Below are 25,756 nucleotides of genomic sequence, written 5' to 3'. Positions count from 1 at the left end.
CAGCACCCAGTACTTGATGGGTGCTTTTCGTCTTTGGAACTCAGACTGCTTCTGGGTCTTACTGATTGGCTCTCCTCGTACAGAATTATAGCCTTCCTCTTTTTCAGCTACATGAAACTGAGGCAGAGAGGAGCAGCCTGGTCGGAACCCAGGAGAGCAGTGTGTGGACATAGCTGGTGTGTGAGGCCGGAGTAACTGGACCTGAAATTGACCAGCAGGCCTGGCCCACATGCTTACTGGTCATTCCTGAATGACGCTTTTGATCAGCTTTGCCCCAGTGACCGTCCTTGCTCAGCCTTTGTCAGTTTTGGCACCTGCAGGTTGCTGGCTACTGATCAGTTTAACCTCAAGTGACAACTGGAATATTCCTGAGACTGGCTTGCCAGAAAGCATGAACATCCACACCGCAATTTAATTTCCGGAGTTCTCAGTTATACAAGAGTGTCATGGGATGCGTAAAGTCATGCTTCAGTGTTTTTTCAGAGCTCATCATCCCTTCCTCCTGTCGATTACCCACCAGCATTTGGAGCAGAGTATTCTCTTGGGTTTTTCTGCCTGTAGACCTTTAAGGCTGCATTTGGTTATCTTCAGGTCCAGCGTGAGGTTGATTTCAGTGTGCCTCGTCCTTGAGTGAACCCACTTCAGCCTCAGTTTATGAAGCAAGTACATACTCCTGAGTTAGAGACAAGTGCCTGTACCATATTTTTGTTTGTTGTTCACAGTTGGAACCCAGAACAGACAACAACCCCCAATTTCCCTTATCTGCTCCCAGCGAACTGCCGTCTCGCGCAAGAGAAATAAAAAGAAAAAAGTGCCCCTGAAGACTGTGGAACCTCTCACTGTGAAACAGAAGCCCAGTGCGTTAGAAGCCGAGAAGAAGGCGGTGGCGGCCCCCGAGAATCCCAGTCTCCCCTCGGCCGAGCACACCTCCCCCAGGGAGAACCACATCCTAGGATTTGGCATCGTACTCGAATCACCAGCCTCTGATGTAAGTTGATGTTTTCTGGCTGCTGACGCTAATGTGTAACTTTGCCCTTAACTAGTTCTGCCCAAGAAAACCAGGAAAACTTGCAGAATACACGTGGGAAAGAGGAAAGGAAAACTCTTAGTAATTCCCTTGCCCAGGATTTTCTCTTCTGAAAATCTTAGGCCTTATTTCCTTAAACATGCTTGCATTCTCTCCGAAAGGAGAGGGATGATGAAGTTCTGCTCACTAATTTCATTAACATTTTTAACTTTGAAGCAGCCGTTTTCAATTTCCTCAGCGTAGTGAGCTAAAAGAACATAATTGAATCCTTTCTAGATGCGCATAAATGAACAGAACCCTACAGGTAAGGTCACACCTTTCTAGAAACGCAAACTAATAATAAAAAAAAGAGCAGTGGCGCTACTTCTGTTTTATAGATGCAAGCCACACTGCTAAGTAAGTCGCAGTGCCGTGCCACTGAGTCTGTGTAATGATAGGTTAACAGTCTGCAAAGGTTTTTCTATTTAAATATCATCGCTAGAAGGTCGTCGCAGCCCAAGATGCTGAATGACATCTGAGACATTCGTCTGACTTACCATTTTGTAGTCACACGGCCATAAACGAACTTCTTCAGTAATGTGCTCTATCGGCCACGGCGTACCCTCCTTGCAGTACCTTGATCTGAGTACACTGATGCCGTGAACCCCAACTCGTTGGGAGAGTTCCTAAAATAAACAAGGATGGGTGAGCCATTATTACCAGATGGCATAGGATGAGAATCCCGCCGAGAACGCCCACAGGCCTATATAGGATGAGAGTTTGGCCTCACCTCTTCAACTTTAAATAAGAAATAAATTGCTATTTTCAATCAGCTGTTCCTTTCAAGCTGCAGAAAGACGGTCTGCTAGCACAGGTCTTTATAAAAGGGAGGCAACAAAAAGAATCATCTCGTGACTTGGTTAGACTAGAAAATCATTTGACCTTTTATCCAGTCCTTGGCGTGAGGGGTTCCTGTTTATTTGTTTCTTTACCCACGAACACACACACAATTGTTAAGAAGTTCTTCTAGACTAAAAACCTAGTTTTAAAAAATCATTAATGACGACAGCATTCTACCCTGGACCAGCTGGCTCATTTAATCCTACCCCATTGTTACTGCAGCCGAGGCCCTGGTTTCAAAGCCCACGTGGACCACACGTTTGGAAGCAGAGGTAAATGATTCCACAACACAAAGTACATTCAGTCTGAAGCAGTTTTCATAATACTTTTACATTTTTCTTGAATTTTTTAGGCCTTCTTTTCTGTGATAGGCATTACTGTATCAGGAGCAGTCATTTGAGTTGCGAAAATCGTCTCCTGCGTGAGTCGATCTAATGCGAATAACTGAACTTGCTCCTTTTTAAAAAATTTTTAAGGTCTAAATGTACTTCAGAGATAACTTGAGAAAGGTCTGTTAAAGGCTTTATGTACATTAGTGAAATAGAATAGAATTTTTCTTATCTTTACCAATACCAGTATCGTAATTTGAATACCAAAAAATAATTTGCTTTTTATTCATGATGGTTTTTGCTAACAAGAGGTATTAAATTTAATAAAGCACGTTCAGAATTGTCCATGTAAACTCAGTTAGGGGCTGACTGTCTTTGACTGGAGAATAACATGCTTCTAAAGAAAAGCAAAAGCGTACACAGATATTATCTTTACATCATCCAACTGATATGCCCTTTGATTCATCTATTCCACGGAAATTGTCACTGCACCTAGAGGACCACACAGTGAGTCCCGTCATCAGAAATTGTGTCCCCGGATAGTCTTGATGGCATGAGTGAGGCTGGCCCTTTAGGTGATGAGACCATCAGTGCTAAGGCATCTACATTGAGGTGCCCTTCTAGTCTTCTATTATTTCTTAGCCGTGAGCCTTTTAAACTTCGGTGGAAGTCCAGAGGAGAAAACAGAAAATAGATCATAATCTTGTAGGAATTATTCTATAAAATCAATTGGAGAAAAGGTAATATAACTGGATTATATATAAGAAGATGGGCATTGTGTATCTGAAGATGGGCTCTGAAAAGTACCCAGTGTTGGGACGATTAAGTCCAAAGTTATAGGACTGGGCGTGTGGTCCATTGTAGTTGGAGCAGCTGTGTGGCCTGCACTGATAGCAGATGATGATATAAACATGGGATCGAGTCAGACAGTGAAAGCCCTGATGTGTCCTGCCGAGGCCCTTGGGCCTTTTTTATCTTGTGGGCACTAGGGAGCCATTGCAGATTTCAAGTAGAGGAATAATCATACCTGTGTTTAGAATGGAATCTGGAACAGCACTGTGGATGATTGATGAATATAGAAAAGAGACTAGAGGCAAAGAGAGCAGGAAGAAGGTAATTCCAGGTGGCCAGGCAAGAGATGGGGAGCGTCTGTACGTGAGCAGTGAGCCTGCAGGGACAGAGAAATGAGAGGCCCCCGGGGGTGCCCACACAGAGGACCTGGTGGCTCAGGAGAAGTAAGCCCCGCATTTCTATCCCGGAAAACGAGGTTGGTCACTAGATGCTACTGATTTCCTTAACTGAGACAGGGAGGACAGAGCAGAAGCAGGCCTTCAGTGCTGGATGGGAAGTAAAAAGAAGCCGAGTGTCCTCAAAAGGTCATTAGACGTTTGGAGCACAGGAGAAAGATGAGAGCGGGAAGCAATGAAAAAAGGACACATAAAACCTGTGCTTTACTGTTTTTTAAATGTAAAAAAAAAAAAAACTACCGTAAATTGTTTAAAGTTCACAATGCATTATCTTTTTTTGCTGTGACTTTTAGAGTCACCCAAATACAAACTTGTGTATCTAGGCACAGGCACGAACGTGAGGGGCTGTAGATCACTGCAGGTGGACTGCCAACCCTCTGACCCCTGACGGGTATCCCTGCTCCGTGCAGAGAAACAGGGAGCCCTAATCAAAACCAGCTACAGCCCAGCACCTCGGAGTGCTGTCAGCACTAAATGACCTGGAGCGCATAGGGAAATCCTCCTGCGGTGCCTGGCACATAAAAGGTACTCAGCATATGGCCAAACGTCTCCGTTTGTGTTAAGCACAATATACAAAATCACCTTTTAAAACTCTGGGTCTAGGACTTGGCATTAATCAGAACGCTCTCCTCAATTTAACTCCTATTTTCTTGTTCTTTCCCTGTTATTCCTCACTGTGCACACATCCCCCCGCCCAAAGCACCAATATGATTTCAACAATCCTTTATAGGACTTGCTATACCAGTTTGTAATTATTTACGTGATTTCCTCTCCTTCCCCCTTGGCTTCTCAAGGGCAGGGAATAAATTTTAAAATAATAATAATAATAGCATTAATAGTAGCAGTAGCAGTAGCGTTTGTCTGCTATCCTCTGCCAGATAATTTTTCAAATTTCATCCTTACTCTTCGAGGTACTAGTATTATCCTCAATTTATAGATGAGGAGACGGTGGCATAAAGGCCTTAAGCAGCCTGCTCAAGCCCACAAAGCCAGAAAGGTGGAGCTGGTTCCCAGACCAGGGCTGAGTGTGCCCTCACCCACTGAGTGCCAGACTTGGGCCCCTGCTCTAGCCCTGTTCTTGAACGTGACCACCGCTCACTAACTGTTGATGAGACGATTGTGACACAAAGGAGACCTGGAAGGTTAGACTACGGCTGTGTGTGCTGTTTACTTGGAAGTCTCTGGGGGAGACCTTCATGGTTAAGGGTGCAGCCTCTGAGGTCAGGATGCCCAGGCTACAAGCCCGGCTGCGTGACCCGGAGCAAGTGCACCCACCCTCGCCTCCCTCAGTTTTCTCTCCATAAAATGGGAATGATGATAGTGCTAACCTCAGAGACGGGGCTGGCTGGAAGAGTTAAATGAAGACATCTATGTAAAGCACTTAGAATATAGTACCTGGTATGTTTTCAGCACTCAGTAAATAGTGGGTCTTTTTTAAACCTTAGCAGTCCTAGCTAAGTACCTTTATAGGGGTAAATATACATGTTTGTTAAGTAAACTTATGTGTACATAGACAGGAACAAATACACAGGAGCTAATAGTGTTTTTAAAAAGAGAGTGGCCAGAAATCCTGCCCCTCTGTGGGGGCCGGATTACTTGACCCATTTTAAGTTAGCACATTAAATAAAATTGAAACCTGAACGACACAGAAGCAAAAGCAGAAACCCCAAACCAAATTTCATATTTAAACACAATATTTAATTCTTTCTTTAGGAGTTCCCAACCCAGGATTCTGCCAGTACTCAGACCAGACAGTTGGGAATATTTTACAGTCACTGTTTCTCCCTATCTGGTTGGATTTATTGGTTTTTCAGGGCAGATACACGTGGCTTCGGTTTATTTCCTTGTTGTTGCTTCTTGTTGGTCTTGCTCTTTGGCCACCGTGAAACACTAACATCAGTTTTTTAAAAATATTTCAAAATGTTTTTTAAAAAACATAGGAAGTGTTTTTCTATTTGGTGTCGTTACTATGAATACCTTCCAGTAATCCTAGGCAACACAGAAGTTATCAGAAGATACAGCTGTGGATACCCATCAAATTAAGATCATTTTGTTAATGTGTATGTCATTCTTAAAATAAATAATTTAAAATGCATTGGTGCTTTCCACATAAATAGCTCCTGAATTCAGAATCTGTTTTCTTAATTTCGTCTTAGCCCAATAAATAAAGTAATCCACTGGGACCTGGTAAAGCAAATCAATCAAGCAAGTGATTTTTTAATTTATTCATCGACACACTGAAGTTAAGGCAGTCATATGCTTGAGAGTTTAAGTTCTAGTGCAGACTGCCTGGGTTCACATCCTTGCTTCACCACTTATTAGCCGGATAACCTTAAACAAGTTACCTAATCTCTCTAAACCTTAGTTTTTGCATCTGCAGACTGGGGATCATGAAAGTGGCCGCTTCATAGGATGATGAGAATTAAATTAGAAAACCCATGTAATGCGCGTTAGCCTAGGGCTTGGACTATAGTAAGTAGCGAAGACATGCTAATCGTAGCGCCATTTTCCAGGGCTACTGAAATGAAGTAGTCCTCGCCCTTCAAGTATACCATATGAGGAAAACACATAAACAGTCATCACAGGGTAGTAGGACGTAAGGCTAGCAGGCTGTCAAGGTGGAGCTGGCCTCTGCCCAGAGGGTTAAGGACTGGCTCTCAGTGGTGGACATCTTCTCCGAGGAGCAGTTTCACTGGAGTTGTGATGCAAGAAGCTAGACTGCAGTGGTTGAAGTCTTATGTGTTAAACATTCTGGCTCAAATAGCTTGAGCATAAATCAAGCCCAAGTCCTCAGTCATTAATTTACCACCTGAGAAAGGACGATGCTGAAAACATCCCTGAATGACTTGACAGTGTCTCATTATGCAAGTGCATGGAGGTGTGTTCAAGGAGCCAAACTGTATTGTCTTTTTAAAAATTCATTAATTCGTGAATTAATTAATTTTCATTTATTTTTTTGGCCATGCCACGAGGCTTGCGGGATCTTAGTTCCCCGACCAGGACCAAACCCAGGGCCCCGGCAGTGAAAGCACCGCGTCCTAACCATGGACCGCGAGGGAACTCTCCCCTGTGAAATTCTTAGTTCTACCAAAATTTTGTCGAATAAAAATCCATAATTGACTTAATAATCCAGAATTGACTCTTTAATGACTTCCTGTAATTATCATCCTATTCAACGTCCAGTATGTGCTAGTCTAGAGATCACGCCTACTTTTGGATGGAACTCTTGCCTGAGCATTTTTTACTTGCCTTTTTACAAAATGGGTCCACCCACCATGGGGCCTCTGCCCCCTCGATGCAGTGGTTCTCGGTTCTGCCACGTCCCCAGGCCGCGCTGTTTTGAGCTGTGCCAGCTGGACCAGCGAGAGCAGGCCCGCCTTCCAATCCAGTGGGTTCTTGGGGCCGCCCAGCTTATTGGCCATGATCTTGGAGTGGCATTTAATAAACAGTAATGGTGATACTTGCTAAATCTACCTGGAGGGGACCTGAGTTATAGGGAACAATTTCAGTTTTTCTCAAACAGAAGCAGATTGCATTTGCGAGCAAAATACAATCAATTATGAAGGGGTTTTGTGTGTTTTTTTTGATTTCATAAGCTAAAGCTCATTTTTGTAGAAGTACATCTAGTACACTGCTAAATAAATACTGTGAGAAAAAAGGATCATTGTGTATGATAATACTATGAACAGAAAGGTTGAATTTATAGCTTTTAAACATTCTTAAAAATTTTGTTATGTGTTTTCAGTCCAAATCCTGCCTTTTCATCCATAGTTTCCTTGTAGGTTTCAGTCTTGAGCCAGTCTGAAACTTGACTAGGTGGCAAGTCAAGTGTAAGAACTATTGTGTATAATTCACCAGTTTGCAATTAAAAACCTGGGGCTAATGCCCAATATGAACATTCACGCACTTCCTTTTACTCTTTTAACCAATGACCACATGTAGCTTTTTACGTGTCTTACTGTAATTTGCTACTGACAATACCTTATATAAAACAGCCAATATCAGAAATATTCCCTGTGTGATTAATTTGTTATGATTGCCTTAAAATAGTTTTACATTTTTTCTTTAGATTATATAGAGGAGTCACATGATATGTTCAGAGAGACTTAGGGGAAAATCTTGTAGTCTACCAGGTGTTATGGGATCCCCCCAGCCAAACTAGACCTTGACCCCAACTACTTCTAAGCAAAGGGAGACCACAGTTGAAATGCAGAGAGAAGCAAGATGGTTAGTGTGTCCACAGGCCTGGGTCCAAGAACATTTTCAAGAGTCCTCATGACTACATGCAGTTTTTGCCTCCCGAACTTCACTGGGTGTAAGATGAAACACCACTGGGTAGGAAAATTCAACATTTGGTGCATAACTGTGCTAAGTGGCTGAGGTACTGAAACTCGGCAAGACATACATGGAAATCCAAACTTATAGCGGGAACTCAGACTCTTAACTCTTAAAATGGTGACTCCAACTGTCGTAAATCCTGCCCCATACTTTGGATGTCATCATTTAAAGATCATATTACTTCAGTAATCAATAGAATCTGTAAATTAGTGTATTAGCTGTCTGTCCTCACTCGAGTATCAAATAGTAATTCTGTCAAAGGAAGTGTAGCTTTTAAAACGATACTCATTTGGAATAGTGGTGGTTTCTATCATAGCCATCGTCAGTAAGCAGAGAGATCTCGCTTCGACCAGACAGTAAACAAAAAGAAGAGATTCAAGCATACAATTAAAGAGTTTTAACCTGTTTTTAAATATAAGTGCAAAGTTGTGGATCATTACACGGCTGTAATCCACCTGCCATTATATTTCTAAAGTGGGAGAAATAAAAAGGTTTCAGAGTAAAAATTTGAGATTAATCAACCTTGTATCTTTTCTTCATGTCTCAGGACGTAAAGCTCCCCTCTTTTTTTTTTTTAAAGGAATTGGTTCGTTGCGTTGTGGCCCCTTAGTGCACACCGACAACCAGCTAAGAAACTTGCATGAAAGCAAGCGTGCGAGGAGCAGGGAGGGGCAGAGACCAGTCACCTTGGCCTCTGCTGCTGGCCTCCACCTAATAAAACTGACTCCTTTGTAAGGGACGCATAGCTGGGCCAGTTCATGTTCCTTGATCTGGAAGGAGCGCTCCAAAATAACAACAACCGTCTGGCAGTAGAAGGTAGAACACGAAGCATCGACAGCTTCCGCATCGGGAGAGCATCTCAGAAATCAAAATGCTACTCTGACCCCATAGGCAGTCTCTCGGCTCCACAGAGACCTCCAGAGACTTAGTTTTAGGGGTTGCAGCAGATGCCAGAAACAGCGACTGCATCTCTCTCCTAAATCCTACCTCCAGGGCCCTGATAAAATGCTATCCTGGCCCCCTAACCAAAACCCCTTCCCCCCTCACCAGCCAAACGCTGCCTAACGGTCTGTACCCCTCTTGTAGCGCTTATCGTTCTCCACTTTGTATGCTGGGGGTTTGTGAACGTGTCTCGTCTAGTGAGCCCGACCTTAAACTCCTTCCACACGGAGGATGCTGAGTAAATATCGATTGATTGAGCCAGGGCAGTGTTCTCTAGGTAGCCTGCTCCCTGAGCTAGCGTGGGCCCTGCGGGGAGAAGACTGGCGTGCCGGACCCGGGCAGGGCAGACTCCACACATGCTTCCTTTATGTGGGGATAAAAGACCTCGAAATCAATACTAGTCATTTTGAATGAATTCTTACATAGTGTTTTGTTGATTCTGAGAAAAATCTATCAGGCGCTAGTTGGGTGTTTGGCACTCTGAAGGCAAAAGACAGTACACATTCTGATGAGAAACACAAACTCCCGACTACATAAATGCAGTGTGAAAAGTGCCAGAAACGTAGTTCGTAGAAAATACTCTGCATATGTGAAGAAAGAAGTGGCTAGTTCCGCCTGGTGGCTAGTTTAGGTCAGAGTCTCTCAAACCGGGTCCAAGTCCTACAAGATGGCTGAATTTTAAACACCTGCTTGGGGGTACCAGAATCCAGCAGAGATACCTGAACGAGAGAAGATGGTATGGTTATCTTTCCCTTTTCTCTCTTGCAAATTTAAGGGCTACTGTATCCCCCAGCCCGGGTCCTCAAATAGCTGTGAGTTGCTGTTTCTATAAAGTAGACTGCGGTCCTTTTTTTTTTTGTTGTTAATGGAGTGCTTAGCAAACATCTGTGGTCAGTTCATTTAGCATAAAAGGTCTAAAGTCAGCCGTAGGATGTGCAAAATCAAATTCTGATTATAAATGAAACGTCATCTTCGATTTTGATGGTAGAATTCTCTCAATCCTAACATGGCTACATCGAATCATTCAGCCAACGTGCATTGAGTGCCGAGTGTACAGCTTCTGTCCCAGGAGCTGGGGGCACAGAAGGTCAGCCTCTGCAGACCTTCACCAGCACTGAGGTGTGAAAGTCAGGAAACCATCCGGCAGCACTGTGTTCATAGTGATATTTACCAAGCATTCAGAGACCAAAAGCCAAATGGCAAAGCAGAGCGGAGAAGTGAGATGACTTTCTGGAAAATCCAGTTGAGAACTCCCTTTGGGAGCAACAGGGCCCCAAGTTGTCCCCACGTCATCTGATTCATTTAAGCCCTTCTCTGAGCCCTTTACTCTGACCGCAGCACAAACAAAAATAAGTCCTGCTCCCTAGGAGAAAAACTAGTCCCAAATCCTCACACTTCTAATATGACTTAGAAAATCTAAAGTAGTATCAGCTTTGCAAAGTTTTAAACATGGTATCTAAGAAAAAGCTTTTATGATACATCCTAAGTGAAGATTCCTTCTGACTTTTTTTCTAACAAAAGTTTACCAACTGCACTTCTTCACCTTAACGTTATTATTTTAAAGTCCTCGTGTTACAATCAACAGTAAATGACTTAGTAGTTGAGATAATGACTGATGAACTTTTATCTATTGAACAAGAATTTACTGAGTGCCTACAATGTGCCAGGCCCTAGAGATAACAAAGACTGAGTTCCAGGCAACAGGAGGGGCCGTGATCTAATCAATAATTATAATACGGTCTAGTAAACACAGTCATATAAGTATGTCAAATAAATAGCAGTGACAAAGCATGCAGAACCGCCTCCTCGGGAAAGAAACAGTTAGGAAAGGCTTTGAAAAGGCAATGGTGTGAGCTGGGTTGAAAGATGGGAAGGTGGGTTGTAAACGTCCATGGCATGTACATAGAGAATGTACTATCAGTGTCTGAGCTTATGTGGGAGAGTCCAAGTTGAAAGGGCCCTTATCGGCCTTCTGATCCAGCATCCCAGTCAGGAAACCCCCAGCAGGGAAACACTGTGATTGGCACACTGGTTTTCCATTGGTGCTCTGGGATAGAGCTTCAGATTTTCCTCCCAAAAGCAGGGATCAGGGCACCTGCTCAGTATTGTTGTTGATGTATCAGTTGACCTAAGTTTTCACTGGAGGAAAAAAAGCTCCACAGCTTAAAACCGCTGGCCTAGTGCCAAGAGCATGGGACCTAGAGGGTAGCCTCGTGTTTGTGTCCTTAGGCAACTGAGGTCAAATTATTTAACGCAGGAGAAAGTGATCTGTAAATAGTAAGGCACTGAGTACGTCTAAATTAGTTCTAAGTCATTTTTATTGTGATCTCTTTGGGCCTGTGTTCCCTCCTTTACAGAATGAAGACGTTTCACCCCAAAGTCTCAAGTCCCCTGGGTAGCTCTAGAGTTAAATGCTTTGGGAATTATCCAGCTTTCTCTTAACTTTCTCTAAGGCCGAGAATGCTTTTCCGGCGTGCTCCTTTCCACTGCTTTTGACGAGACTTAATATTGGAATTAGAGCATCTCATTTGGTGAACTGTCACTAGTAATTGGTTTTGTAAGTCGCAAACACTGTCACACAAAGCCGAGGCTGTGTGCTTTGCAGAGTATATGGCCATTGCAAGAGCTAGTGATGTTTTTTTGTTGCACGTATGCCCAAAGTTGGTTGCTTCCAATCTTGCTTTTAATGACATATTTATGTTCTTTTGGTAGCCAGAAGTGCAACTTGCTGAAGGCTTCGATGTGTTTATGCCTAAATCTCAGCTGGACTCTATACTGTCAAACTACACTCGCTCAGGAAGCCTTCTGTTTAGAAAACTGGTGTGTGCATTTTTTGATGACAAGACTTTGGCTAACTCCTTACCCAATGGGAAGAGGAAAAGAGGACTCAATGACAACCGGAAAGGACTAGACCAAAATATTGTGGGTGCAATAAAAGGTTGGTCTGCATCATTTCATTTTACGGGGTCTTTGTTAAGCTTTGCCTTCATTCCATAAAGATGCAGCTTAAAGTGTAGTAAATGAACTAGAGGCGAATTTAACTTGCCGCTGGCCATCTGCCCACCGGCCTGGCTTTTGGGTGTGAGCTCCCTAACTCTCCGCCCCAAATACCACTAGAAATTGCTATTTCAAGGTGATGTTAATTTGTTAAAATCAGAATTTAAGAGCCAGTCTGATGTGCTGCAGAACTGAAAAGTTGTTCCTCAACTAACTTTGAAAATGAAAGTATTTTTTCCTTTCAGTCATTTCTAAGAACTTCATCAAAACAGGATTTCTACTTAGATTTTTAGTTGTAAGTAAGAATAAAGCCGTGATGCTCTTTTGAAAAGAAGGTAGAAGAGTTCTCTCCAAAGTTCAGAAGTTGCTTTACTAGGTCACTGCTTTTAAATATACTTTAAATGGAAGCGATCCCACTGTGAAGCCAGACCCTACTCTGCTCCTTCTGGTTTTGTGACATGGAGTCGTGCCAGTTACATGCAAACAAGTCCCTGGGTCTCCCCATTAACACGTGTGAAGGCGTGTCTGAATCCCACTGCGTTACGATAGCCACGCAGGCGCACGTATGTGTAGATCCTCATTTACAACCAGGTCCACATCCTAGATGTACTGCATATTTTAAATTTAATTTTCCTTCTCATTTACTTCTTACTTTTAAAATGTCCTTGGGACTTCCCTGGTGGTCCAGTTGGTAAGACTCTGCGCTCCCAACGCAGGGGGCCCAGGTTCGATCCCTGGTCAGGGAACTAGATCCCACATAATGCAACTAAAAAAAAAAAAAAACGATCCTGCATGCCGCAACTAAGACCCGGCACACAGCAAAAATAAATAAATAAATGTTTTAAAAAATAAATAAATAAAATAAAATGCCCTTACTTAGGACTCTGATAAATGTAATTTTAGGTAACAGAAGTATTTAGATGTGACTTTCAGAAAGAGTGTAAATGAATTTGCAAATATAAATACAACTGCCATGAAAATGAAATTTCGGATCAGGCCTCAGTTACACCAGAATCACCGCTCGGGATGTCTCTCCCCGGCCAGGGTTGCCGTGTTGTCTGGCTGTGGACTGACGGACAGAGCGCTGCCGCCCAACCCCTGGTCCTCCCACCGTGCAAAATGAGTAAACGAACTCAACAGCACTTAGAGGGTACTTGGAATCCCACAATTAACTTTGCAAAATAATACGATTTTTAAATGGAGTTAGCAAGTACCAGGCAGCCTTTGTTCACGGCCAGAAGGACATGAGCCTTCATTAACAGAAAACTTCTCATCCTCCAACAGAGTTTTTTCACTTAAAGTGACAGCTGAGTTGTATTAAGTAAGCTACAGAGATATCACAATCTGTGCCATTTCTGAAAAGAATGATTCAGCCTGAAGCGACACTAAAAACAAGATTACAGAATTTGACAAAGAGTCAATGATGTAACTAGGACTTGCTGAAGTGAAGAAGGGTCCCATTTGGATTTAATATGTGTGGCTGGGATTTCTGGCAACATGAAGGGCAAGGCTGCCGATGCTTTTCATGCTGAAGCTTTTAAACATGCTGAAATGTAGCCAGGGATTGTTTTCATTTTCTTTTTTTCCAGGGCAGTATATTAACAACATGAAAGGGTTTGGAAATTAGGGAATCATGAATGACTGTGTTCCATCTTAATGACAGAAGAGTTACCCTAATCATAGATGATAATGAAATATATCATTACAAGCAGACTGATATGGGTTTTATGCTACCAGTTTCAATCTAGACTGGACATAGTACAGTAGTTTGAAAAAGTATATGAGACACAGAAATAGAAAACATCCCTTGATCATCTTCACAGCCCTCCTCTTTAGCTAGAAATAAAAATGGCAACGAGGGCTCTTCTGCCCCAATGCATAATAAAGCAGGTTATTCAAACCAAAGAACTTACACTTTTCATACTCTTCTTTTATTGTTGAATTAAACCTGGCATTAAAAAATTCTTTTAGAACAACAAAATAACTTTAAAACAGACAGAGATCCACCCATGAGGCACCAACAACCTAAGGCCACAGATATTGTATCTTCACTTGTTTACCTGCCGTGTTGATTCATAGAAGTATTTCAATTTTGACTTTTTTTCCTTGATTACAAAAATAACACATGCTTGTAAAAAACCCAAACCATAAAAAAGCATAGACAGCTGAAAGGCCTCCATCATCCCACACTTCAGAGGGTACCGCGTACGTTCCTACAATCCTCATTCAGAGTATGAATATGGCGTCAGGTGTGTCTCTCTTATGAAGACACCCTGTTCATACTGATCGGCCAACGTTCCTACCTGATTTATTCTGACAATTTCTTACAAGCGCCTCGAGAAGAAGCTTTGTCTTCCTCTTTTTTATTACCTGTTGCACTTCACTGAGAGCTCTACACACAGTCAGGTTTCCATAAATACACGTTGGGTGAGTGAATGGACATAGGTTTTTATTTTTCATCTTGACTTTGCCCTTAATTTATTGACATAATGGGCCTAGTATTAACATCCATCCGCAGGTCTTCTCACACCTAACTTGGAAGGATTGATGTCAAAATGTTGCTGTAAATTTCTACCACTTAATAAAGTGCCAATGAAACAAACAAACAAAAAAAAATGGAAACCAAAACTGAATATAAATTTGAATACAATTCTCTTAATTCCCTAATATTTTTTTTCTTTTCATGCCGTACTTTGACTCGCTAAACATTTATTAACCCACACACTATACTATAAAGCGATTTTTGGAAGTAGCTATTCATTGAAGGTTTTTTTCTTTTCTTTAACAAGAGAAAAATCACACAAAATTTAATACCATGTATACATGGGAGAGACCCAGGAAGTCTGAGCAACTCCTAATTGACGGTCTTATTGAATTATTATACCCAGTTTTTCATGCTATTATTAGAGTTAAAAAAGAAATTGACTTCCCTAACCAAGTCTTTTGAATCTGAGTGATCTGGCAAAGCGATAAAATTGTTTCTTTCTACATAACAATGGCAAGAAGACTACTCATGTTACTACTGCTGTCTACCACATATTTTGAAAAGATTTTGCAAATACTAAATACTCAGTGTTTCTTCCTCCATCCTTTATGGGACAGTGCACCAATACTGTATTAATTTGAAAAGTTCTACAACCTAGGAATATACATAGACTGGTTGATTTTATGAAACCTTCAGTAAAAACAACAGTGGAGGCTGGATTTTGTTTCAAACAAAGTGATGAAGTTGGTTAAGACAAGAATGGGAAACAAGATAAGGAAAACCTGTAAAATGCTCATGAACAGGAACAGAAATGGACTTAAAAAGCAGAGTTTATCGTGGGATTGTTAACATATCTCTTCGTAGTTATAATCAATATTCCCCATAGTACAGTATCTTGAAAAAGATGTACAAGCCTCTTTGTAGAGATCATGCTTTTCTTTTCTCAGTCTCATCTGTTTTATGGTAGGTACCACTTATTGGTAATTCACTAAAAATTCATTTATAGGTATGACCCAAGGTGTTGATGATGAAAGGATCCTTAATTAGAAACTTTCACCTGAGCACTTTGAATTTAACTCTGGGAAGAAGCAACTTAGGATCTTATTAAGTGGAGTCTTAGGTTTTGGGGCTAAGGATAGTTCAGTATCCTAGATTTAATCTGGAAATGATTTTACAGCCAGGATGCAGATGGAGGTCAGGACCCAGGTGTCCTCTCCTCCCTTTATGCTTTACCTGCCAAAGACCACCTAGTTCTTGGTGTCCTATGCCCAGGAGACCACACAGGGTGACCTAGTGAGAGTTATCCGATATTGACGTAATCACTGCACCTCTGAATGCTCTTCAGAAAGTGTAGCTGCAGTGAAGCCATTTTTAGAACCCGGGTTATGGTTTTTAATTCAGCTTCATAGTAATTAACGGAGAAAGTTTTATTACTATCAAACTACACTAGGTTTTTGAATCCTCTTGCATTCAAAGGAAATGACGTCTCCTTATCGAGTGCAAGAACCACCCTACTGCCCTTCGTTCACTCCATGTAGCACAAACTGCACTGCTGCTGTCAGGGAGCGTCAGTGCTGCTGACCGGCCGGGATGGCCCGGGGGGATCAGAGCATCCCTGGGCGGGAGCCCTCCTTGGGTGGCGGTGCTCCAGACACTCGACTATGCTTCTGACACTTCATGTGACCTCACCCTTTCCTAGGCTCTGCTGAACAGACCACCAAAACCTCTCCTCCTATTCCAGCAACTCTAGAGACACGTAGGGTCTATATTTGCCATTTTGGAACTCCTTTATTTTCCATTTTTATTGTATATCGTCACTCATTTCCTTGGATTTATTCCCAAAAAGTGAATAGCTGTTTTCTATCTGATCTCAAATAGACTTTAATATGTTTGGGAGTGGAATCTACATCTGATTTCTTATTTATTGATAGTAACTTCTGTGTGTTCTGAGAACTCCCTGTAAGGACAAGGCTGGCACATCAGCTTGGACTCGAATACCCCTACGATGTTGATGATTTTAGTTCCATTTATGGGAGAGGAAACTGAGGCTCTGAGAAATTAAGTAAACTTAAAGGAAACAACTAGTAAGTGGGAGCGCCAAGATTTAACCCCAGGCCTCTCTCACTCCAGAGCCATTACTTCATACCTTCTACGAGGACCATATGAAAAGAAAGAAAGGGGTCTCAGCTTTAAATTTCTATCTTAAAATTTAGCACTTTGGATTCTTTATAAATTCCACTGGGAAGGTGGCCATACTAATGATTTTAAATGACCGCTCAGTTGTTGTGTTGTATTCAGAATGAATTTCTAGGTAAAGCTTAGCTGTCCTCAGTTTATTTATTAGCTTCAAGGGCAGGTCTTCCTTTGAAGACAGTGAGAATCAGTCCCGTCGTAGTAGAGGGAAAGATAGAAGTGTGATCGCTTCCCTAGGGAAAGAGACTCTTCCGGTGCACAGGACCACAAAGAAAGCGTGTGCAGGTTGCCCTGCGTGAAGCAGTCTTCCAGCGTTGTATGTAAATTCAATTCTAGTTGAAGTGTTTGGCCATTGGAACCAGTTGATAAATGCTTTCATTCAAGAAATCCTTTTGGAAAATGAATATTCATTTGTTAACTAATCTGTTCAGATTTTTACACATCAGATCAGCTTAAAACAGGATAGACCTGCATAATATATGACAACAAAATAATCTGTAACGACTGTTTAATGACATCAGATTCCTAGCTTGTCTGTAACTATTACCTAGTTGTTGTTGTTTGCATTCTCCCTCTTTTTATGGAGGCCCAGTGACAGGTGGGTGATGTTGAATGTCGGTCATTCCATACGCAGAGCCCTGTGTGTTCAGCCCCTTCCATAGCTGGTCTCATATTTCAGTGTGCACCAGTATTACCTGAGGCATTGGTTCAAAATTCCCAGATTTCTGGGTCCCATCCTCGGAGATTAATTCAGTAGGTGTAGGGTAATCCCAGGAATCTGGATTTTGAACAGGCCCCTGCAGGTGACTGGGGCAGGCTGTTTCCAGACCACCCTGGGAAGAGCAGTGCCATCCCAGCTCCGATGCTAACCGCCGGTTCGATCAGTCACGATCTGTACTGGCTGCACAGCCCTCCGGCACACGTTCGGCTTCCTCTGTTGCTAAGAGCACCCCCTTTTCTGTAGGCTGCCCTGCGTCTCTCCTGGAGCAAATGAGAAGATAACGTGTGTCAGCGGCTCTCATCCGATGACTCTCCGGGGCTTAAACTGATTCTTCCCTGTTGTGTTGTTACACAAGGGCCCTGGTTTCAGACGAGCCCGCAGTGCCTCCCAGGACTTGAGTGGTTAACTGCCTCGTGTACCAAAGTGGACGAACAGCACTGCCAGACTTCTGCGCGAGTCTAGCAGGTGGAGCAATAAACAGATGCGTACTTTTCTGTGAAGCTTTATCATCGCTACAGAAAATGTCATCTCCGTTCTTGGCAAGCACTCGGCCCGGCTCCCCGACGGCGTATTTGAAGCGCGGAGCCAGCCAACTTCCGCAGCAAACAGTGCGATACAGAAGACCCACTGGTCTTTGCCGCTTTTCCGAGACTGGAGAAGTCACGAGAGCACCACAACGTTGGCGGTATTTTCATGGACCTCGCAAACGCAGAAATCATCAGCAGGCATGGCGTTGCTGTTAACCACACTCGCGCTTACCACGCACCCGCTGTGAGGCAGGAACGGGTGACGGAGACTAGGGAGGCGTGGCCCCTGACCTTCAGGAGCGTGCCGTCCAGCGGAGTGACACACACGTAAACGGTGAGCCAGGACCTAGAACCGTCTCCGAGGTAGAACAGAACAAACGTCAAGTGCCCATCATTCACGGAGGGAGAAAGCACAGAGGCTGGACGTCCCAGTAAGACAAGGGCTCACGGAACAGGTGACATCAGAACCAGACCTTGAAGGATGAGCAGTGTCCCAGATGCAAAGAGAATGGAAGAGGTTAACTTACAGAATAATTTCAATGCAGCTTCAGTGAAGTAAGACATTGGGTGAAAGCCTTTCGCCTCCAGAACTGTTTAAAGTCTATTCTAAGCGTTGGGCCTTGAGTCCTCACCAACCCGTTCACCTTTAAGCGTTTAACTTCATGTATATAAACGCCATTGCAATGGACTCAAACACAGTTTGCCCCAGGGGTTTTCAACCGGGGCTGTGCTTCTTAAAGCTGCCTCGGCTCCATCCCAGACTTAATGAACCAGAATCCTTCGGGTTGGGGCCAGAGACAGTGGCAAGACTGTCCCTGCTTTGTCACTGGTCTTCCGTAAGCTCGGAAAAGGAACCTCCCCTTCCTCAAAATGACAACTCTATCCGCATGAGGAGCAAAGGGAAACGTGGAGACGTTTGTTAAGAAAGAGATTGTGGCTTTTGTTGATCTGTCTTCAGCCCATCACACCACGGATGGCAACCCATTGTGGATTAACTCGCAGGGACTCAGTTCTAAGTCCCGGTGACTGAATTCTCACCCAGCCTGCATTTCATTACATAAACAGCCTCCTGTCAAAAGAGATGAGTTTCTGTCGCACAAGCAGGGCCCCTATAGCATGACTGTGTTTTGCAATGTTGTGGACACCCTTCCCCTGGTGGACGTTGCCGATTTGTTTATTTATCATGACAGTTTTCTGGCAGAGGCAAGTCAGAGGTCCCAAGGAAGGGGCAGTGTTTTCTGTGTAGCCCATCTCTTTTTCCTTTAGACCCCTGAATTGTGTGGCCGATCTGAAACGCTCACCAGCATCTTCAGGTAATGCCCCATCTCTCCTCTTTTCTTTCCCACTGCTGGGAAGCAGAATTGGATAATGAGTCCAAAATTGGTCAAATTGCATAATTCCTCGTAGCTTTTCTCCTGGACCTGTCGTTGGTGCTAGTGATCTGACAATTATTTTAATTCATTTCCACGAAGAGTTATTGACTCTCTCATACAAGGTGTGCTGCAGAAATCTGAGAGACTCGGGAGTTGACATTTGCTTGGATCGCTGCCCTAGAGGGGTTTATGCAGCTGATCATGGAATAGTTGCTGTCACCGTAGTACCAGGGACTGATGGTAAGCCCACAAAAAAAAAAAAACTAAGGATCTGTGTCAGTTTCCATTAAGAAAATGCCTCAAAATCCATAGACCTTTATTTCAAATTGAACTGAAAGCTGTCATCTATTGTGGCTGCCTTGAAGACATCTTTGTATAAGAGCAAGCCTGGCTGCATCTGTCCGGTTAAAAGCATCCTTAGAAGAGAGAGACGCTGCCTTTTGGAATGAGTCGGGTTTTCTCACCGACTGCTCCTTGAGTCAAGCCTTCTGTTACGCTGACTGTGTTTCCAGGTTCTTCTTTCTGGTGCTTCCGGCTCTTGGTTAGATTTTCACACCTCTCCATCATCAGCTCCTGGGATTTCTCAGAACCCTGGTGCCCCTACATCCACCCTGTCCCTTTGATCACAGAGCACATCCAGTGTCGGTTATGTTACGTCCATGTCTCCCCCAACCTCTTCATCTCCCCCCGTGTGGAGGCAGCTTAGCCATCTACAACTAAGTGCAGGCAAATCCTAAGTAGAAATGTGGACGCAAGCCAGGAGCAAGAGAGACAGTGGACAGCAGGCATCAAGGCACGCAGGACATCCAGCCTAACCACCGGGCACGGGGGCCTGGCCTGGCCTCTTTCTAGAGTCAGCGGTGGTCCTTCTTACCCACACGTGCATCACCTGAAAGGTGGCCTGGGGCTTCTAACACTAACACCCCCAGCAGACACATTTTTTTATACAAGCTATTTATTCATTCATTCATTCATTCATTCCTTTACTGAGTGCCTCTGTTGTATACCAGGCTCTGGGTAGGATCCACTCCCTGTTCTCAGTGAGCTGAAAGTGTTAGTATGGGGAGTAACTGGTACAAGTAGAGAACAGAGGTCAGGGGAGATAGAAATGTAAATAGGTTATTGATGTAGCAGACACATTAATTTTCACAGAGGCATCAACATTCTCCTACTTTTCAAGTTTGAAAGTTCAGAATCACCGTCAATGCCTTTTTTTTTTTTTTTCCTTCTGCTACTAATCCCACTTCACGACCCGGTCCCGTCAGTTCTTTTCGTCCCTTCTCTCCCGTTCACCGGCCTCTGGCTTCTCTGACACCATCCTAGTCAAGCTATCCATCACCTCGTCCCTGAAGTTTGGCAGAAACACTCTTGAAATATCCTCCCTGACCCTCATTTCTTCTTCTGTAAGACAAGAGTTCATGATGTTTTTCCTACCGCTTCTTTGCCCATGAAATCAAGCGCAAACCCTGGCCTTACCCAGACTTCCCGTAACTTGATTTTCCTCTCCTCCCAGCCACATTTCCCTGGGCTCCTACCCGGCGACGCAGCCCAGCACTGACACTGTTCCTCAAGCATCACATACTCATTCTGGACTTTGAGTTGTGCTGTGTTCCCCAGGGCTACAGGCTCTTCCTCTCTTCGTAGACAAATCCAGCTCATTCTTCTTGGTCCGGCCCAAGTCTCATCATCTCTCCCATGAGCCTTTTCTCCTGATGCCCGAGGCTCCATTGATTTCTCCTTTCTCTAATTCCTATAGCACATGTTACCTTTAGACCGCTTAGCAATACATCCTGACCCTTCGCTTTGCTACTCATGGTTTATGTGAAGGACTGACTGTATCATTTATTGCCCAAACCGGGACTCTTTTGAGAGTGAAAATGGTGCTGTTAATCATTTCACCAGGAAAACAGACATTGTGAACTATCCTGGGCAAATCAGGATCTATGGCCATCCTACTTGTGTTTAGACATCTTATCTTTCCAACAAGACTGTAAGTTCCTAGGGGGCAAATCTTACATGGGGAATATTTGCTTTGCATATTCCGTGGCATGTGAAACACAATTAACGATCAATAAATGCAGGAAGGAAAGAAAGAGGGATGGAGGGAATCAGGCAGTCAATTCATCCTCACTGAAAAAGGTGGTTTCTTAAAAATCAAAACACAACTCCAGGACTTCCCTGGTGGCGCAGTGGTTAAGAATCCGCCTGCCAATGGAGGGGACACGGGTTCGAGCCCTGGTCCGGGAAGATCCCACATGCCGCGGAGCAGCTAAGCCCGTGTGCCATAACTACTGAGTCTGCGCTCTAGAGCCCGTGAGCCACAACTACTGAGCCCGCGCGCCTAGAGCCCATGCTCCAGAACAAGAGAAGCCACCGCAATGAGAAGCCCGCGCACCGCAAGGAAGAGTAGCCCCTGCTCGCTGCAACTAGAGAAAGCCCGTGTGTAGCAACGAAGACCCAATGCAGCCAAAAGAATAAATTACATAAATAAATGTATTTTAAAAAAAAAACCACAACTCCACCCGATTGGATGTATACAAGGCATGAATAACAGGATAAGCACACAACTTCTCCATGACCAGTTGGAAGAGGGCAGCTGAAATTCGAGAAGGCAGAATATAAGTTTGAAGATAGAAGAAAAACAGCAACAGACAAATCAAGTGGTGCAGAGCACTCAAGAAGGGTCTAAATCGTGTCAGTCAAAACCATCAAGGCGACCCTGAATATAAAACCTAATCTGTATTCCACGGGGGCTCCGAAAGCGTGGATTATTGTTAAATGTCAAAGAGCCGTCTCCACGACGCGCAATACAGGAAGTGTAGTTTCTCGCACTTTCATTCATGCCAGAGAGTAATCATCTCCAAAAGGTAAAGTATAATAAGTTTCTTGTGGGATTTTGATTTTAAATAAACCCCAAAATGGAATCCGTAAGCAGGCTATATCTGCCATTTTCTGTCTTTTCCATCTCAAGACTCCTTGCTATATCTGTACACTTATCCATCCCTGTGTTTTTCTAGCATCCATCCTGATGGCCTCAAAGAGAGTATCAAGGAAAAGTTTGAGAACTTTTTAATTGTCCGCCTCAACATAAGCCCCAAACTTCCTTCAAGCTGATCTCAATTAGAAGGGAGTTGTCACCGTTAAAAAAGAACAGGAAACAAAGTCTGAGGCATCAGCCCTGTCCTAATGCCCAGCATCTTCACCCCAATGTTCACTCTGCGACATCAGCCGCAGGTAGATGCAGGCAGGGATGGGGCAAGTGTGTTGCTCTGATGACCTGAGCCCCATGGGCAAGGCCCACATCACCCCCACTGCTCTCCCAGCTCATCATTCTTATTCTTCCCACCTTGGCCATCTCTGAATTTAGGTGGTTGTGAGGGATAGGATGGTCCTTGAACTTCCCAAATGTGTCATAACTCATTCTGGTCCTGTGGCTGTTACTGGCTAGTGAGCGAACTCAGGACCTCATGGAATGACTTCGAAAGTTCATGTGCCAAGAAACCCTAGCTTTAAGAACTCAGAGAAAAACTCAGCACTTTCTCCTCATGCATTTCTATAAAGAACAGATAAACATAGAAGCATTCTATGAGGCAGTGCTTGGGCACTTGGCGGACACGTGCTTTTGTGCCACTGACCAACTGTCTGAACTGAGGATTCTCGACCTTTTAAATTTTGTTTCACTTGAGGCTCTCAGTTCCAGATCTATGAAATAAATGAGTTATACTATTTCCAAGATGCCTTCCAAGTAGAATTTCTATAAATCTATGATCTTGAAATATTTCTCTTTGCCAAAAAAAGGGGTAAAGAGTAAAATACCATTTTACCAAAGTTTGTTATCAACCAGATCTTAATATTTAGCAGATATAATACATCCCCTTAAAATACACCAAGCACGTGAAACAAACGTGTTACAGCACTGCAAGCCGAAGGAAAGTGTTGTACTTCCCACTAGTTGTGTTGCAGACTAGGTCTGCTGAGGGCTTTCTTAAATAAAAGTAAATTAAAATTAACTTCGTTTAATGTAAGACACCATTAAAGGCACTTCCTCTTAGACAGAGACCCCATTGTAGCAAAAACTAAATAAAGGGAGACAGAGGATACTGTTCTCTTCCTCCAGACTACTCTGGCCTCAAATCTTTGAGAATCACTGTGATTCCACAAGATTGTTGAAACCTCCAAGTCCCAGCAAGTTTGGAGACAGTGAAAGGAGCATCATGGGACGTAGGTTTACTCCCAACCCTGCCACGTAAGGTCTTGAAACACTACCTTCTCTTGAAAACAAAAGAGTGTGGCTTGGCTAATTTTTCAAGTCTCTTCCAGTTCAGAAATACTATGGGTCAGTGAATTTTGTCCAAATTCTCATAATTAAATACGACTGGGAATCAGTTTTATGGATAACTAGATTGCTTTTCATTACAACAACCAACTGGAAGTTACAGCCCCGTGCAAGGATCAGCAGCAAGGGACAAAGTATTGGGTAGTTGTTACTGTAGCTATCACCCTGCTGGGACAGCCGATCGCCTTGCAGTCTCCTGCATATGCAGTTCAGTAGGATATTCCGATCTCATCAATAAACACATTATTGTTTGCATGACTGTATCTCCTTATCTTTACTTCTAATCTGGAGACTTCATATTTAGGTGCATTCGTTGACGAACCACTGTAAGTCTTATTGTTAAATCAAACCTGAAATGAATTCCAGGACTCCGTGTATTTCAAGACCAATGGCTATTTACTGAAGAAACTCTTCCTTCAGTTCTTTCAAGTTAAGTCAAAGACCAGAGAAAAAGAGTTTCTCAGATTTATTCTTCCACAAACCATACATTTATGCTGCCTGTTATGTGCCAGCCATGAACGAGAGAGCTGTGATCTCTGCCCTTGTTGAGTTTATAGTCTAGGCGATCACTAGATGGTATTATTTAAAAACCACTGGTTAACGAACTCAGGGAGACCTTGCCTGAGAAGGTCGCATTTCAGCTGAGACCTGCAGGGTGATGGATTCTTGCCTTCACCTGTTCCTCCCAGCAGGCCGATCACCTAGTCTTCCGGTTCTCTTTTAAGGAAAGCTTTTGGTGCTCATCCTGAGAGACTGTGTGTAAGGAGTGTGCTTGAGACAAGTCAGCATTGGCATTTCCATGCCCTCATCCTAGGAGACACTGTCTGATTTCTTCATAGACTGATTGAAGAACAGTGTTTGTCCCCATTAGCAGTAAGTAGTCTTGAGGTCAGAAGTGGAAATAATGGTATTCATCTTCATCTTGAATGTGTTGAAGACATTTTCCGCGATTCCTTTTCTCTCTGTCTTACCACTGAGATTGAAAACAGATGTTACTTCATAGCCTCCCCACCACCCCGCTCCTTTAGTTTAAGAATCAAAATGTTCCTCACCAGACTCTTTCTCCCCGCTGCTGCAGAGTAACGTGAAGTTGCTGTTCACGCTATTTTTCTTCCCTGTTCTTCCCTGTTCTTCCCTGTTCACGCTATTTTTACTTTACCGCGTAAGTGTGTATCCATACCTCACATTTACTACCGTTTTGCGAATTTGTGAGTCTATATGTTATACACGGCCTCAGGCTCTACTTTCTGCAAGCTTGTGTCTTTGTTTCTCAAGTTTACTCATAGCAGCACACTTATAAAACTAGTGCATTCATTTTAACTGCTCACCACTGTGTAAATAAAGCGCTTTCTTTCCCCAGCCTTCTGCTAAGTTAGTTGGTTCTCCTTGCTCACGATTTTCCATGGAGGACGACGTGCAGTGGGCAGTGGAATTGAGTCTCGGGGTAGAAGCATCGTCAGCACCACTAGGTGTTGCCAAATGGCTCTCTAAAGCCAACAGTATCACTTAGACATCCACCAGCAATGGATACGAAATCCCATTTTATCCTCATTCTTGCCAACATCTGGTGTTAACAAATTTTACTCTTTGCCAGTCTGATTGGTCTCAAATGACACCTCAGTGGTGGGTTCCCTGATAATTAACAAGGTTGAGCGTCATTTCATATTTATGACTATTTGGTTATTTTGCTCTGTGAATTTCCATCCTTTTCCTATTTTCCCATTAGGTTTTTGTTTCCTTATTGACTTACATGCATTCTTTCCTCTGTTACAGGTATTAAAAATACTTTTTCTCACTTTCCGACTTGTAGAAACTTTGCCGGTGAAGTCCTTTATCATACCAAAGTTTAGATTTAACAGTCAGATAGATTACTTTATGCTTTGTGCATTTCTTGTGCCCTTTTAAAGAAATTCTCCCTGCCCTGATTATGTAATGACATTCTCTTTTTCTTTTTCCAACAAAGTTTTAACGTTTTCTCTTTCATATTCAGGTCTTTTATCCACCTGGAATTTACTTTTGCCTAAAATGTGAGGGAGCGATTGAATGTGTTTTTCTCTATGGGTCGTTAGTCGTTTTAACACCATACTTCTTTTTTTTTTTTTTAACGTGAATTGTAGTTCCACCTCTTTCATAGGCTAAGCTCCCCTTTTCCATGTTTACACTTGGTCTTTTATCTGCCTCTGAGCCAGTATCACACCGTTTTCATTAGTTTGGCATCGCAGTAATTCTTAATATCCTACAGGTCATGCCCTCCCTTTCTTCCCCTCCACCCCCATCTTTCCTTTCACGTTTGGTTTCTTTTTCCTCAGGTACATACAGCCTTTAGTAATTCTTTGAATGCTGGTCTGTGTGACATAGTCTT

At 43.2% G+C, this 25,756-nt stretch overlaps 1 protein-coding gene and 1 non-coding gene across 4 annotated transcripts in view; both read left to right on the top strand.

Annotated features, from left to right (window-relative positions):
- BEND7 (BEN domain containing 7) overlaps positions 1 to 25,756 on the top strand; it is a 77,019-nt gene that overhangs the window by 30,862 nt on the left and 20,401 nt on the right. For all 3 annotated transcript variants that reach the window (XM_060006258.1, XM_060006257.1, XM_060006256.1), the window contains 2 exons: positions 723 to 988; positions 11,475 to 11,700. In XM_060006258.1, the coding sequence (XP_059862241.1) occupies positions 723 to 988; positions 11,475 to 11,700 (492 nt within the window). The remainder of the gene's footprint in view (positions 1 to 722; positions 989 to 11,474; positions 11,701 to 25,756) is intronic.
- TRNAG-CCC (transfer RNA glycine (anticodon CCC)) lies at positions 12,433 to 12,505 on the top strand. Its single transcript has one exon. It is a non-coding gene; the product is annotated as a tRNA-Gly (tRNA).

Source organism: Delphinus delphis, chromosome 2, assembly GCF_949987515.2.
Source record: "Delphinus delphis chromosome 2, mDelDel1.2, whole genome shotgun sequence".
Classification (NCBI taxonomy): Eukaryota; Metazoa; Chordata; class Mammalia; order Artiodactyla; family Delphinidae; genus Delphinus; species Delphinus delphis.
This window is presented reverse-complemented; position numbering and strand designations above follow the sequence as displayed.